General features: G+C 48.6%; 1 protein-coding gene across 1 annotated transcript in view; it reads left to right on the plus strand.

Annotated features, from left to right (window-relative positions):
- The first annotated feature begins 1038 nt into the window (after nt 1-1038).
- Nucleotides 1039-17231, plus strand: part of LOC140388398 (FYVE, RhoGEF and PH domain-containing protein 3-like) — a 427056-nt gene continuing 410863 nt past the window's right edge. The window contains exon 1 of the mRNA XM_072472504.1: nt 1039-1276. Coding sequence (XP_072328605.1) covers nt 1132-1276 — 145 coding nt within the window. The 5' untranslated portion in view covers nt 1039-1131. The remainder of the gene's footprint in view (nt 1277-17231) is intronic.

The raw sequence follows: 17231 nt of genomic DNA on the forward strand, positions 1-17231 counted from the left end.
CCACATTGCAGTGGGTCCTTGTCCCGCTTTAGGATCAAAGAAATTGTCGCTTCCGACATTGTCGGGGGCAGGGTCCCCTCCTTTCTTGCCTCATTAAAGGTCCTCACCAGTAGCGGGGCCAACAGGTCTGCGTACTTCCTGTAGAACTCCACCGGGAATCCGTCCGGTCCCGGGGCCTTCCCCGCCTGCATGCTCCCTAAACCCTTGCTCAGCTCCTCCAACCCAATTGGTGCCCCCAAACCAGCCACCTCTTGCTCCTCCACCCTCAGGAATCTCAGCTGTAGATAGTGTATGTATGAGGTGGAGGGAAGGGGGGGGCTGGTCAAGGTGAGGGATATGTATTTGGAGGAAGGGTTTGCCAGTCTGGAGGAGGGGTGATGGAAGTGCACAGGGCAATGGGGGCACACTGGTGGTGATGGAAGGGCACTGGAGTAGTAGGGGCTGCACGTGGGTGATGATGGGGGGGGCGGGGGGGGGGGGCACTGGGCTGATGAGTGACTGGGACTTAAAATGAATACATGGGCTGCCTAGCTTTGGATAAACACAGGTTTATGAAGGGCAGAATGGGGAGGCTGGCTCGGAGTGTGTCCGAACTGCCAAGCTTGGAGGTAACAGAGACACAGATGAGGGCTTCAACAGAAGATGGACTGAGATAGGATCAGCTGGGGTGGAAATAGGAAGAATGGAAATAGAAGTCCAACCACAGCTGTGTGGTTGTATCTTAGGGGGGGGGGACATGACACTGATCTGGTTTATCTGAACCCCCTGGGAATAGATGACTTCCGGGGTGGTGGAGGGGGAGGAAGTAAATAGTAAATTATTTATAAATAATATCATTCGCTGCTTTAAAAGAATTAAGCAGCAGGAAAGAGGCAGCTGCAGCCTCTTGGAAAAAAACAGCAGGGGCGGGGGGGCCGGTTCTGTCCTGCTTGGCGGTCGCGCGCATTCGGACACGAGCCCCGCGTGAACGAGCAGCCTCAACGCGCGTGCACGATCCCAGTGACTTCTCCAAACAGCCGGAGAACAAGAGGAGCAGCGCTCAGGGTGACAGGGATTGAGAGGGAAGAGTCGGGAATAACGGGAGCAGGGGCAGCAAGCAGGCTGGAGAGTGGAAGGTGTGAGCAGAGGGGGATGCAGCTGACCAGAGCCGGGAAAGCGGCACTCTTCCGAGATTGCGGAGTGAGCCCAGTGGCTGAGCCCCAGTCCCCGAGTGAAGGGGCTGAGCCCCGGGACAGGGCGGGCAGCAGGATGAGGGAGCGGAGCACAGCCCCAGCCGGTAAGTCAGGGCAGCTGGCAGCGCATGTGGGGCAAGGCTACTCCACCTTGTGAGTCCTCACTGAAAACTGTCACCACTTGTGTTTGGTGAGAAAACCTCTGCACAGATAGAAAAGTTTTATTTTCTTTCGTTTGAACAGTGACGGAGAGAGAAGTCGACTTAATATTGCTGCCAGTAGCAAGAGAGACCACTGTATGGTGCTGTTTTAATTCCTCATAACTAATGCAGAATTTATTTTAATGTTATATCGAGGCGGGTCTGATTCAGTAAAGTACCCCAGGTTTTAGGCAGTTTTAAAATCGGTTTTATGATTTAAAGTTACATGTTGACATCTGAAATATCTAGAACAACATTACTTTATGGCAAAAATACTGAATTGTGAAAATGTTTTTTGTGCGGAGTTAATTCATAATTACACTTTGTGAGGGATGAGGGGGGTCTTCATCGAATGCAATCACTTGAGATATAGACATCGCCCTTTAACACGCGCCTGTTGTTACCATAACGCAACCTTTTGTAAGAACAGTGCATAAAATTGCATTGTTACTGGAACTTATTTCTGCATTGGGTAAAGTGTTCGGCATCAAGCTGACAGAACTGGGATTTTACAAAAAAACTCATTCTTTGGATTTGGGTGTTAAAGGCATTTATTGCCCATCCCTAGTTTTCCGAGAGAAAGGGTAATAACTGGGTAACTTGCTTAGCCATTTCAGTGGTAGGGGATTGGAGCTGGTACAGAGAACTGACTAGTTAAATTTGGTAAGTGTCCTTTTCCACTGAACGTTAGTGAAATCGTTGGTATTGTTCCTGATTTGTATTTTTCAGACCCTTTTTGGGGGGTGGTGAAACTGAACTCGAATTCTCAAACTGCCATTGTGGGAGGGGACTCTGATTTGAGTTCTGTGGATTACTGGTCCAACATCAATCATTACCCCTGGGTCTCTTTTTGGGGTGCGTGCCTAAGGACAATAGAGCAAAATGATTGGAACAGGGTGGCACAGTGGTTAGCACTGCTGCCTCACAGTGCCAGGGACCGGGTTCGATTTACACCTTGGGTGACTGTGTGGAGTTTGCACTTTCTCCCCGTGTCTGCGTGGGTTTCCTCCGGGTGCTCTGGTTTCCTCTGACAGTGCAAAGACGTGCAGGTTAGGTGTATTGGACATGCTAAATTGTTCCTTCGGATGAGGTTACAGGGTGGGAGATCGGGCCTAGGTAGGGTGGTCTTTCAAAGGGTCAGTGCAGGCTTGATGGGTCAAATGGCCTCTTTCTGTACTGTCGGGATTCTATATATCTCCCTTCCATCACTTTCCCCATCATTGGCCACTAAAACGGGATCAGGAATCACTGGGAGAGTGATCCATGCAACTGTAGACACTGGGGGTGAACTGTGTTTTGGCATAACTCCGGGAATGCAGTTCAGAATTGGTGTTCCTGGGATCTATAAGTGAGGAAGCTTAAGGAAGTGGTGATTGGCAATATTGGGTGAGACAAAATCTAAGAGGAAAACCGGTAAATTGACCCGAAACTACCATTGGATACATTGGAAACCATCCAGGCCCCCTGGTCTGCAGCTGATCTTTGACCTTTGTATCCCACTCTCATCACTTTCCAGATCATTGGCCACTAGCTTAACTAAATTGCTTAAAACAAATTATTGGGAATCATGAAATGGGTGTGCCCAATGCCAGGACCAGAGTTATAGAAAATTTAGAGTATGAGTTTGGCCATTCCTTATTAAGCACAATTCCCATAAATAAACAAAAACTACTTGTTTAAATGGTTTGTGAATTCTTTTAAATCACATTATTAGTGCCATTGCATTCTTAGAAACAATGAAATCATGAACATTTGTGCTTTTCCATATGTTCCTATTCATCTAGAATCCCTACAAACCCTCCCAAAGAGCACTTCCCCACCGCAACCCTGCACATCGATCATGGCCAATCCACCTAACCTGCACATCCCTGGACTGTGGGAGGAAACCGGAACACGTGGAGAAAACCCACGCAGACACAGGAAGAACGTGCAGACTCCCAAGTGGGAATTGAACCCGGGTCCCGGGTGCTGTGAGGCAGCGCTGCTAACCGCCCTGCCATCCCATTGGTGCTGCTGTTACCTCTTCATATGAAATCGGGACTTGGGGAATTCAATTTCACTTCATTAAAACCCTTGTGTCACAGGACAAAAACAGGGTGAGGGGAAATTAACTTCTATCTTTCATGTCTAATTCTTGGACTGGTTGCATGGTAGGCAATTCTGCGAAAGACAAGCTCCGAATCCACAGATATGTAATTGGTAGCTACGGCCAACTGTGCTAAAATAATTAATAAGAAAGAAAATCTGGTTGAAGCCCAGGGGCTTTGAGATAGGCTGAAACCGTGAATAAAAATGTTGAATATCACACTAGAATGTACAAGTATATCGTATTATCAGAAAATATGTACTATTCAGCATTTTATTATTTGAATTACCCATGAAGAAGCTGGTGGTGTGCCACCTTTTGTTTGGAAGGGTGTTCCAGACTTTTGATCCAGCAGCAGCGTATGCATGGTGACATATTTCTGAGCCATGATGGTATGTGACTTGAGGGGGAACTTGCAGATGATGGTCAACCCATACATCTGTTTACCCTTGTCCGTCTAGGTGGTAGAAGTTGCGGGTATGGAAAGTGGTGTTGAAGAGACCATGGTGAGTTGCTGCAGTGTAGCTTGTAGATAGGTGCATCGGTGGTGGAGGGATTGAAGGTTTAAGGTTGTTGAGATGCCAATCAAGTGAGCTGCTTTGTCCTGGATGGCGTCAAGATGCGTGTGTTGCCCGAGCTGCACTCATCCAGGCATGGAGCGAGTGTTCCGCAACACTTTTGGCTTGGGCCTTGGTAAATGGTGCACAGGCTTTGGTGAGTCAGGAGATGAGTTACTCATTGCAGAATATGCAGCCTCTGACCTGCTCTCATTGTCAAAGTATTCATATAGCTCATCCAGTTAAGTCTCTGGTTAGTGTTGGTGTTCAGTATGTTAGTGGCAGATTCAGTGATGGTCAAGAGAATATGGTTAAATTCTCTCTTGTATGAGGTAGCCATTGCTTGGAACCTTTAGTACAAATGTTACTTGTCACTTATCAGCCCAAGACTGAATGTTGCCCAAGTTGTACTGAAAATGGACATGGACTGCTTCAGTATCTGACGAGTTAATGGTGCTGAACATTGTGTAATCATCAAACTCATCCCTCTCTGACCTTACGATGGAAGGAAGTTCATTGAAGAGGTAGCTGAACGATGGCTAGGCTTTGAACACAAAGCCAAGGAACTTCCGCAGTGATATCCTGGGGATGTGCTGATTGACCTCCAACACTACAGTTCTCTTACTTGGCATGACTCCAACCAGTAAAGAGTGCATCCCTCCACCTCGATTCCCATTGATTTCAGTTTAGTTAGGGTCCCTGATGCCTTGATGTCAAGAGCAGTTACTCTCACCTTACCTCTTGAGTTCAACTTTTTTGTTTATGTTTGCAAAAAGACTGCAGTGAGATCTGAGCTGAGTGACCCTGACCGAAACCAAAGTGAACATCAGTGAGCAAGTTATTGCTGGACATGGACCACTTATTGGCACTGTTGATGGCACCTTCCATCACTTTGCTGATTGAGAGTAGACTAATGTGGTGGTAATTGATCAGATTGTGTTGGACAGGACAAACCTGGAAAATATCTATATTGATAAATAGATGCTGGTGTTATAGCTGTACTGGAACAGTATGGTGTGGAGTGTGGTTTGTTTTTGGGAATTATACATTTGTTAGTAAGGAGGAAAAAAAAGCAGACAAAGTTTTTAAAAAAAATCAAATTGGTCTTCAAGTCTGAGTTGCAACAACCAATAACATTGGGAAAATTAGTTTACTACCTGCTTACTAGCCCAAATTAAGTCAATAAATTCTGGTCCCCTTTTTAAAAAGGTTTCTCTCAATCCCTCTTGTTGGCTTGTGTCACCAATCCTTATGATCTCTAGCTCTCTCCTGTTCCTGTCAATTTTCTTTATTTCTATTCTGTTATGGAGGTGATGGTGTTCTGTCACTGAACTCCTCCTCCTAGAGGCCCGGGACACGGGTTCCAATCCGACCACTGCAGCTGGTGGAATTTGAATTCCGTTCATAATGTCTGCTGATGAAAGCTGGCCTCCGGGATACTAAAAAGCCACCTGGTTCACTCTTGTCGCTTTGAAAAGGAAATCTGCCATCCTTGCCTGGCCTACATGTGACCCCAAATCTATGGCAATGTGGTTGACTCGAAATGGCCTTGGAAGCCTGTCAATTCAAGGCTAATTAGGTGAATGGGCAACTCTTCATGTGACTTTAGGCAGCACGGTAGCATTGTGAATAGCACAATTGCTTCACAGCTCCAGGGTCCCAGGTTCGATCGTGGCTTGGGTCACTGTCTGTTCAGAGTCTGCGCATCCTCCCCGTGTGTGCGTGGGTTTCCTCTGGGTGCTCCGGTTTCCTCCCACAGTCCAAAGATGTGCAGGTTAGGTGGATTGGCCTTGATAAATTGCCCTTCGTGTCCAAAATTGCCTTTAGGGTTGGGTTACTGGATTATGGGGAAAGGGTGGAGGTGTTGACCTTGGGTAGGGTGCTCTTTCCAAGAGCCGGTGCAGACTCAATGGGCCGAATGGCCTCCTTCTGCACTGTAAATTCTATGATAATCTATGACTCAGGGAAAGATGGCGTGAGTAAGAGATTGGCCCTACTACTAGGGGGGAGGGGGGGGGGGGGAAATGTTCTGCTGACGAGGGAGGGACTTGGGCCAAGGGACAGAGAGGAGGTTGGGGCCGGAGGCTGCCTGGAGGCGGGCCGGTGGAGGTGTGGAACATGGGCTAGAGGCGGGCCCAAAAAAGGGGATGGCTGATCGGCGAAGTGGGGGGGGGGCAATGAGCCCCCCCCAACTTGGCTGATCACCTGGAATGTTTGAGGGTTAAATGGGCTGGTCTAGAGGGCACGTGTGTTCGCGCATCTTGGGGGACTGAAGGCGGATGTGGTAATGTTGCAGGCGACGCACCTTCGAGTAACTGACCAGATTAGATTGAGGAAAGGCTGCGTCAGTCAGGTCTTTCACTCGGGACTGGATTCAAAGACTAGAGGGGTCGCGATCCTGATCAATAAGCGGGTGATGTTTGATGCGGGTAGAATATTTTCGGATTAGAGGGGTCGCGATCCTGATCAATAAGCGGGTGATGTTTGATGCGGGTAGAATATTTTCGGGTTGGGAAGTCAGTACATTATGGTCAGTGGGAAACTGGAGGGGGTGCGGGTGGTATTAGTAAATGTGTATGCGCCAAATTGGGATGATGTGGAGTTTATAAAGAGGATGCTGGGGAAGATACCGGACCTGGACTCACACAGGTTGGTCATGGGAGGGGACTTCAACACAGTTATTGACCCTGGCTTGGACCGGACAAGCTCAAAAACGGGCAGGATGCCAGCAATGGCAAAGGAACTAAAAGGGTTCATGGAGTAGGTGGGGGGAGGGTGGATCCATGGAGATTTGGGCAGCCGAGGGTGAAGGAGTTCTCCTACTCCCACGTGCATAAAGTGTACCTTTTGAGCAGGGCCTTGCTGGCAGGGGTGGTGGACACGGGGTTCTCGGCGATCACAATCTCAGACCATATTCCGCACTGGGTTGACCTGCAGAGTAGTAAAGACAGTAGCCAGCGCTCGCACTGGAGGTTAGATGTAGGACTTTTGGCTGATGAAGGGGTGTGTGAGTGGCTGGGGAAATGTATTCAGAACTGCCTGCAGGTCAACGACACCAGGGAAATTTCAGCAGCGATGGTCTGGGAAGCACTGAAGGCGGTGGTCAGAGGGGCGCTGATCTCGATACGGGCCCATAGGGAGAAGATGGACAGGGCAGAGACGGACCCACTGGTTAAGGAGATACTACAGATCGATAGGAGTTATGCGGAGACCCCAGAGGCAGGGCATTTAAGGGAACGGCGGAGGCTATAGGCGGAGTTCGGCTTGTTAACCACAGGGAGGGCGGTGGAGCAGCTGAGAAAGGCGACGGGGGTGATCTATGAGTATGGAGAGAAGGCCAGCAGAATGCTTGCACAGCAGCTTAGAAAGAGGGAGGCAGCCAGGGAGATAGGGAAAGTAAATGACGGAGATGGGAACCTGGTTGAAGATTCAGCAGGGGTGAATAAGGCGTTTAGGGATTTTTACAGTAGGTTGTATAGGTCGGAACCCCCTACGGGGCAGGAGGGGATGCGGCACTTCTTGGGGGGGCTGAATTTCCCAAAGGTGGACGGGGAGCTGGTAGAAGGGCTGGGGGCCCCGATCGGGTTGGAAGAGATAATGGAGGGTCTGAAGGCCATGCAGGCGGGTAAAGCCCCGGGACCAGACGGGTACCCAGTGGAGTTTTATAAAACATTCTCTGGGATATTGGGGACGGTGTTGATGAGGACGTTCAATGAGGCAAGGGCAAGAGGGGTGCTGCCCCCGACGATGTCACAGGCAACGGTTTCGCTGATTCTGAAGCAGGACAAGAACCCGGAGCTGTGTGGGTCCTACAGGCCGATGGGACCGGCTGCATAAATTAAATCTGGCCCGGCTAGTAGACTAAATGAAGGACGATTTTCGGTGATTGGATGCGTTCCTGTTGTCATTAGCTGGGAGGGTGCAGACGGTGAAGATGACGGTTCTCCCGAAATTCCTGTTCGTGTTTCAATATCTCCCCATCTTTATTCCGCAGTCCTCTTTTAAACTGGTCAACAAACTGGTGGGGGAGGGGTCAGCATGGACGCATATGGAGGCAGCTTCATGCAAGGGCACCAGTTTAGGGGCGTTGGTAACTGCGCCTCTGCCGTTCCCGCCGGCACGGTACTCCATCAGCCACGTGGTGGTGGCGGCCCTGAGAGTCTGGGGGCAATGGAGGAGACATGTGGGACCAGAGGGAGCATCGGTCTGGTCCCCAATTTGTAATAATCACCGGTTTGCCCCGGGAAGTATGGATGGAGGGTTCCGGATATGGCGGAGAGCAGGGATTGAGAGGATGGGGGATATGTTTATAGAGGGGAGCTTTCCGAGTTTGAGGGCGCTGGAGGAGAAGTTTGGGTTGGTGAGGGGAAACAAATTCAGGTATCTGCAGGTGCGGGACTTCCTACGTAAACAGGTGTCAACCTTCCCGCTCCTACCGCTAAGAGGGATTCAGGGCGGGGTAGTTTCCAGAGGATGGGTAGGAGAAGGGAGCGACTCGGACATTTACAAGGAACTTATGGGGTCAGAGGAAACGCAGACCGACGATCTGGGAGGAGAGATAGAGGATGGTCTATGGGCGGACGTGTTGAGTAGAGTCAACGCGTCTGCAACATGTGCCAGGCTCAGCCTGATACAATTTAAGGTTGTTATCAGGGCTCATATGACAATGGCCCAGATGAGCAGATTCTTTGGGATGGAAGACAGGTGTGCAAAATGTGCGGAAAGGCCAGCGAACCATGTCCACATGTTTTGGGCATGTCTGAAGCTTACGGGATTTTGGCAGGGGTTTGCAGATGTCATGTCCACGGTGTTAAAATGAAGGGTGGCGTTGAGTCCAGAGGTGGTGATTTCCGGGGTGTCGGAAGACCCGGGAATCCAGGAGGAGAAAGAGGCAGACGTTCTGGCCTTTGCTTCCCTGGTAGCCCGGAGACGGATGTTATTAGCTTGGAGGGACTCAAAGCCCCCGAAGTCGGATGCCTGGCTATCGGACATGGCTAGCGTTCTCTGTTTGGAGAAAATCAAGTTCGTCTTGAGAGGGTCAATGTTAGGGTTCACCCGGAGGTGGCAACCGTTCGTCGACTTCTTCGCGGAAAATTAATTGTCGGGGAGGGGGGGGGGGGGGGGGAGGGGTTAGTTTAGCTTACAATAGGGGGATAATAAAGGTGGGACCTGGAAGGAAGGGAGATGGGTTTTGCACTCTGTTTATAGTTTCATGTACATTGTTTATTTTGTTGTTATAATACCAAAAAATACCTCAATAAAATGTTTATTAAAAAAAAGAGATTGGCCCTACCAGCCCAATGGTTTGAAAGCGGGGATTGACAGTGGACCTGAGGCTGGAGACCCAGAGCTAGGCGATCCAGAAAGTGGAGGAGGCGGTGGGAGAGCACGAGGAGCAGCTTACCTTGTTGGTGGCTGAAATTGGGATGTTGAGGGAGACCCAGAAGCGGCTCAAGGAGAAAGTGGAGGATCTGAAGAACTGCTCCCGGAGGCAGAATTTGAGAACAGTGGGGATGCCGGAGGGCATCGAGGGAACAGATGCTGGCTCTTGTGTGACCAAGATGTTGGAGCAGCTAATGGGAGAGATGGCCTTCGACCGGCCCCTGGAGGGCGCTGATGAGCATGCCGCAGGCGAATGAGCCACCGAGGGCGATGGTGGTAAGTGTTACAATGGTTTTTGGATAAAGAGATCTTGCGGTGGGCCAGGCAGACGAGGAGATGTACCTGGGAGGCAACGAGCTCCGGGTATAACAGGACCTGGGTGCGGAACTGGCAAAGAGGAGAGCTGGATTCAACCGGGTCAAGGCTGCCCTCTTTAAGAAGGGGGTGAAGTTCGGGATGCTGTACCCGGCCCGCCTTTGCGTGACCCACAACGGCTGCGAGTATTATTTTTGAACATCAGAGGAGGCAAGGGAGTTTTTCAGAGACAACGAACTGGGCAGGAGAGGGAGGACATTGAACTTTGATGGAAGTGTGAGGTGGTGGTTCTCCCTGCCCCTCTTTTTGTTGCATTGTTTTGTGTTGTTTTTTGGCTGATGGTCAGGGGAGAACCTCTCTTCTCTCGGGGGCCGTTTAGCTTTTCTATCGGGTTCTTTGGTGGGAGGCCGGAGGACTGTGGAGGGTGAGTGCAGCTTCTTTCTTCTTTTCATTGGTATTGTTGTTTGCACTATGGAAATGTGCGAGTGGCGGGGGGACGGGAATCAGTGGGGGGTAGGATGCTTGGCACCAGGCCAGCTGGATGAGCTTGTTCATGGGAGGGCAGTGGGGGTGAACAGATGGTTGCAGTGTTAGAGGGGGGTGGGATTATTGTTTTGTTTATGAAAGGGGAGGGGGGGGGTTCTGCTGAAGGGGGTTCGGCTGTTGATGTGCAATAAGGAGGGCATTGGTGACGGTGGACATTCCAGGGCCTGGAGGGCTGTGGGCTGTGAGCCGGAGGCTGGTCCAAGAAGGGTTATGGTTGATTGGCAAGAGGGGGGGGGGGCGGTGCGTGCGAGGTGCTCCCACCACCACCAGGCTGGTCACATGGAATGTGAGAAGGCTGAATGGGCCAGTCAAGCGGTCGTGCGTGTTTGCACACCTGAAGAGCTTGAAGGCAGATGTGGTATTTTTACAGGAAACACATTTGAAGATTGGGACCAGACTAGGCTAAGGAAGGGGTGAGTAGGGCAGGTTTTTCACTCGGGGTTGGATATGAAGTCACTAGGTGTGGCAGTGCTGATAAATAAGCGGGTAGCTTTTGTGGTGGGAAATATAGTAGCAGATTGGGGGAGAAGGTTTGTGATGTGAATGGGAAACTGGAGAGGCTGCCAGTAGACTTGGTGAACGTTTATGCCCCAAATTGGGATGATATCAAATTCATGAGGTGGGAGTTGGGGAAGATCCCGGACCTGGACTCGCACCGGTTGATTATTGGGGGTGGGGGAGACCTTAATATGGTTATCGGACGAGTTTGGGCCGGTCAAGTCTGTGGACGGGGAGGATTGAAGGAGCTAAAGGGGCTAATGGAGCGCATGGGGGGTGGACCTGTGATGGTTTGGGAGGCCGAGGACGATTGAATTTTCATACTTCTCCCACATGCACAGGGTGTACTCGCGGATCGAATGCTTTGTGGTGAATAAGACTTTGCTGGCAGGGGCGGTCGGCTCGGGGTATTTGGCGATTGTGGTCTCTCACCACGCGTTGCACTGAATGGGCTTGCAAGTGGACCGAAGGCAAGTAGGTTGCTGACCCACCAACTTAGGAAGCAGGAGGCGACGAGGGAGATTGGAAAGGTGAAGGATGGGAGGAGAAGGGCAGTGCTGGACCCGGAAGAATTCTATAAGGGTTTGCATGAATCTGAATCCCAGACCGGCGATTTCTGGAAAAGTTTGAGTTCCCCAAAGTGTAGGAGGACCTGGTAGAGGGGCTGGGGGCAGCCATTGAACTGGTGAAGGTGAAGGGAGGCATGGGAACAATGCAGGCAGGGAAGGCCCCGGGCCCGGATAGGTTCCTAGTAGAATTTTATAAATAGTTCTCGGGGTATCTGGGGCCCCTACTGATAAGAACATACAATGAGGCGAGGGCGAAGGAGGTGTTTCCCCTTACATATCGGAGGCTTTGATATCCTTGATGTGGAGATGCCGGAGTTGGACTGGGGTGAGCACAGTAAGAAGTCTTACAACACCAGGTTAAAGTCCAAAAGGTTTGTTTCGAATCACTAGCTTTCGGAGCACTGCTCCTTCCTCAGGTGAATCTGAGGAAGGAGCAGTCTCCAAAAGCTCCAGATTTGAAACAAACCTGTTGGACTTTAACTTGGTGCTGTAAGACTTCTTACTTTGATATCCTTAATTCTGAAGAAGGAAAAGAACCCAGATCTTGTGGGTCCTACAGCCAGATATCACAGTTAAATGTGGATGCCAAGCTGTTGGCAAAGGTCTTGACCGCGAGGATTGAGGACTGTGTGCTGGGGGCGATAGGCGAGGACCAGATGGGGTTTGAAAAGGGGAGGCATCTTTCGGCGAACGTTAGGCGATTATTGAACGTGATTATGATGCCCCTGGAGGGACAGGAGGTGGAGGTGGTGGTTGCTATGGACGCAGGGAAGGCCTTTGATCGGGTAGAATGGGAATATCTGTGGGGAGTACTGGGATGGTTCAGGTTCGGGCAGGGGTTTGTGGATTGGGTCCGGGTGTCCGGTAGCGGGTGTAATGACGAATCGGGTGAGTTCAGGGTATTTTGGATTGCACTGTGGAACAAGGCAGGGATGCCCATTCTCCCCATTTGCTTTTTGCCTTGGCGGTAGAACCATTGGCAATGGCTCTTAGAGTGTCCAGAAAGTGGAAAGGGATAGTCCGGGGGGTGGGGGACGGCGAGCATAGGTTTTCGTTTTCTGCGGATGATCTGTTGCTTTACATTTCGGACCCACTGGGAGGCATCGGGGGGGGGGGGGGGGGGGGGGGGGGGATCATGAGCATCTTAGAGGAATTTGGCAGGTTTTCCGGGTATAAGTTAAACATGTGGAAGAGTGAGGTCTTCCTGATCCAGGCAAGGGGACAGGAGAGGAGGCTGGGCGAGCTGCCGTTTAAAGCGGTGGGGATGAACTTCAGGTATCTGGGCATCCAGATGGCGCAGGGATGGGAACAATTGCACAAATTCAATCTGGCGCAGTTGGTAGAGCAGATTAAGGGGGGATTTTAAGAGGTGGAACGTGCTCCCGCTGTAGCTGGTGGGTCGGGTGAAAACCGTGAAAATGATGGTGCTCCCAAGGTTTTTATTTTTTTAAATTCCAAAGGCCTTTTTTAGGAAAATTAATGCCTGGATTTGGGGGTTTGTGTGGGCAGGGAAATCCCCACGGGTAAAGAAAGTGTTGCTGGAATGGGGACGTGTGGGGTGGGGCGGACGGGAGGTGGTGGTGGCAAGCTGGCCTTTCAAATTTAGTTAACTTACTGGGCAGCTAATATATATTAGGAAGTGGGTAGTGGGGGAGGGGCCAGTGTGGGAGCGGATGGAGGCCGCCTCTTGTAAGGGCACTAGTTTAGGGGCAATGTTGACGGTGCCTCTGCCATTCTTGCCAGCCAGGTACTCCACGAGCCCGGTGGTGGTGGCTGCCCTGAGGGTGTGGGGACAGTGGCGGCAGTACCAGAGTTTGGAGGGTGCCTTGGTCTGGGCACCAATCTGGGAATTATAGATTTGCACTGGGAGGGTTGGATGCTGGGTTCCGGGGGTGGCAGCGGGCAGGGATCAAATGGTTTGGGGACCTACTTGTGAGGGGTAGCTTTTCGAGCTTACAGGAATTGGAAGACGAGTATGAGCTGCCCAGCAGGAATGGGTTTCAGTACTTACAGGTACGGGATTATGTCAGGAAGCAGGTGCCTTCCTTTCTTGACCTCTCTCTCTCTCTCTCTCTCTCTCTCTCTCTCTCTCTCTCTCTCTCTCTCTCTCTCTCTCTCTCTCTCTCTCTCCCCCCCCCCCCCCCCCCCCCCAAAAGGACTGCAGGGCAAGGTGGTGTCGAAATCGGGGATTGGCGAGAGTAGGGTGTCGGGGATTTACAAGGAATTAATGGATTGGGAGGAAGCCCCAATCGAAGAATTTAAACGTAAGTGTGAGGAAGAGCTGAGGAGGGAGGTGGAGACGGGGTTATGGGAGGAGGCTCTGAGGAGAGTGAATGCATCATCTTCGTGTGCTAGGCTTTGCCTTATTCAATTCAAAGTACTTCATAGGACCTGTATGACGGTGACTAGAATGAGCAAGTTCTTCGAGGAGCTGGAGGATAAGTGTGGTTGGGTGCGATATATATATATATATATATATATATATATATATATGGCCTACGGTGAAGTATAATTCTGGAGCATTGCATTCACTTGTAGACCGCTGCTGGTAAATGATTACACGTGGAGATGCATGCCATCAAGTGGGGAAAAAATAGCTTTGCATTGATACTGGATTCATAGTTAGACATGATCAGAATCAAATGGAAATTATGCTTTGCAAGACCCATCTCAAATGCCAAAGTCCTGGGAATGGAGCAAAAGCTGAGCCTGGATTTGCTGATAGGTAGATATTTAAAGATGGACCACAAACTTGGAGGTGGTTTTATTTTCTCAGAAGAGGTGTAAGGTTGAGCATATTTGGTACACGCGTTGATTGAACCATCCACCACCAGATCACGTTGGGTCACAGAAAGGCTTTACTTTTTTTATTTTAACGACAATATTAGGATGTTCCTCATGAGTAAAGATAGACCCTAATTTTTATGTCCACTGCCAAAAGTGTCCTTGAATCACATTTTCCTGCCCTCCACCTCACACAGAAAGTAAAGAGGTCTCAACTTCTTACTGCCTTTGTTTCTCCCTACCCTCCATGCCCACCTCACAAGCCTCTCATCGTGCACCATCTCTAAATTTCAACTAATCGAAAACTCTTTTGCCTGGTCCTCTGACTCTGGCCTTGAGTCCATTTCTCCTCCACTTGCCTCACCATTGGCAGCTGTATATTCAGCTATCTGTCCATGCTTTGGAATTCTGGAATACCCTCTCTGACCCCCCTCCATCTACTCTCTTCACTTAATTACATCTTGCAAACTTAACTTTTTGTCACCGTCTCTCTTTTTTTGTGTCTCCATCTATTTATATCTAATGATGCCTATCAGTATTCCCTTCGGATGCTTTCTATGTTAAAGGCACTTTACAAATGGGGTTGATCCCTGGCTCTTTCCAACCCCAACTTGTCCCAACATTGAAACACACAGCACGTTTGAAACAGAAAAGGTTGCAAAAAACTCAGCAGGTCTGTCAGCATCTATGGAGAGAGAAACCAGCTGACTCTGCTTCTGAACCTATGAAGTGTTCTGCCCATTAGTGTCTGGCAGCTTAAGCACTTGGGCTTGCTGGGCATAGGTCTGTAGTTCATCAGTCTGGAGCATTTTCGGTAGTTTCTCCACCCCCTCATTCTTGTTGAGAGTACGGTTTACTTTTTATTTAAATGATCTTTTTAAAATCTTGCAGCTTTATCTGTTCAGAGAACCTTTTAAAAGATTTAAACAATTTTTTTTTTGTATTCATTTTTACTCTTGGCTGAATTTTTGTAAATTCTAAAGTTAGTTGGAGGTCTCTCTTGCTTGAGAAACGGGTTTACAAACCTATTGTCTGGGGAAGCTAGGAGTATGAACCTTGTTTATTCAGTGTTCCCATATGTAACATGCAATTTTGCTTGAAATAATTGAAGTGTTTTTGTGTGTGTCACATTGGTAGGACGTTACCATTAGAATCGCAGATTAGGGAAAATAGCCGGTCACATATGCTTCTGATGACCCCACCTATGTCTTTATTACTTCTGGACTTAGCCCTTTGAATTTTCTGCCTTCCACCCTCCATAAACTTGAGCTCATTTGAAACTCTGCCTGGGCCCTAAGTCTCCCCCATCACCCCTGTGCTTGCTGCCCTACATTGTCCTGGCAGGGACTCAATTTTACAGTTCTCTCACTTATTTTCAAATCCCTTCATCCACATCACTCCCTATATCTGTGCTCTCCTTCACTGTTACAACCCTCAGATATCTGCCTTCCTCTAATTCTGGCATCCTGGCTTTTTAGTGCTCTACCGTTGGCAGTCGTGACTTCAGCTACTCAACCCAAAGCTCTGTAATTTCATCCCTGCACCTCTCAGAATCTTAACCTCTTTGATCAAGCTTTTGGCTAACTGGTCTAATATTTCTTACGTGGCTTACTGTCAAATCTTGTTTGACAAGGCTGCGAAGTGCCTCGGGACGTGTTTTTAATCATGTTGAAGGCACTGCATAAATGCAAGTTGTTGTTCACATTCTTAAGCAGATTCGTTTCTCATTGTTAACCGTATTTTATGAATGTATTTGAATATATAGGTGAATAATCTTCAAACGTAGCTCCTCTGGAAGAAGTGTCTGGTCTCTAAGCCTGAAATGAGCTTCCATCCGTTTTAATTCGAAGCAGCGTATTAGCAATGGGTTGCAGAAGACGGAATTGTGAATGAGGAGATGGAGACAGTATGAATATGTTGAAATGCTAATTTATTCCAGAACTAGTGGCCATTAATTTCAGTTATGGGTTTGGCCATTTGGGACCAAGATAGGAAAATTCTTCAGCCAGAGAGCTCGGTCGATGAGTGTGTTCAGGATTGATAGAGTTTTGGTCATGAAGTGAATCAGGAGAGCTGGACATCAGGTGGGAAAGCAGAGTTCAGGTAGATGATCAGCCATGATCATGTACAATGCCAAAGTTGATGGCCGTTTGGCTACTTGTGTTCTTTGTATGCTACATTTTAATGTCTCGGGGACTTTTTTTGCAATGTTTTGCTAAATATCCATTATAACCCTTGTGTTATATTTGCAGTGTAGTTGTCATTCTACATTCAGGTACCCATTGAATTGGTTTGATCAGTCCTGAATTGCTCTGACCAGGCTAGAGGGGTGTGCATATATATTGTCTACACAGAAGTGATTGTAGTATTTTCCAATAGAAAATGTTTCAGGATTCAAGTAAGTAGAATTTATTGTTTTGCATTATAGTCTTGGACTATCTTGTCTTTTTTCAAATTGCTAGCAGTATCTACTGGCAAAATCTAGCATCGTAACTGTCTGGTTGGATATGTAGGTTTTGCCTTGCGCCTTATTATTTTGACAGGTCATGGACCAGCACGTACGCAAGCCACTTTTTATCTTAATGGGGTTTGAGTCGGTGGCCATCCCATGCTTAAAACAAACGGTTCAACTGTAAATTATAAAAATTTGCTAGATTAATTGAAGTGAACTTGAAATGTCAGAGCTGCGATTCAAAGTGAAAAGCTATTGGCCATAGTCAGACACTCTACCATATACGCTGCAGGACAGTTTGAAATATGTAATTCTAAATGGTTGAAAAAAGGAGGAATGTCTTGTTTTAAATATCATGATGTAAAAGGGCAGAATTGGAGAGTAATCTGTGATCTGAGCATGTTTTTTAAATTGTCAGACAAGTATTTGAACTCCGTATTTTCAAAACAAAATGAACACACAAACTGTCGGCTTGAATTCATCTGTGACTGACTGTTTTCAATTGCTGTAGATGCACATTAGTTACGTAAACGCTGAAAATGGTGACTGGCCTGTTTGTGATGTGAAGTTCATTTTGCTCAAGCATTGTAGTGAATCCCACAGGGATTTTAACAATAGAACAATCTGCCAAACTATAATTTCAGGAAGTACCTTTCTGTGGAGTAAAACA

Source organism: Scyliorhinus torazame, chromosome 13 (assembly GCF_047496885.1).
Source record: "Scyliorhinus torazame isolate Kashiwa2021f chromosome 13, sScyTor2.1, whole genome shotgun sequence".
Classification (NCBI taxonomy): domain Eukaryota; kingdom Metazoa; phylum Chordata; class Chondrichthyes; order Carcharhiniformes; family Scyliorhinidae; genus Scyliorhinus; species Scyliorhinus torazame.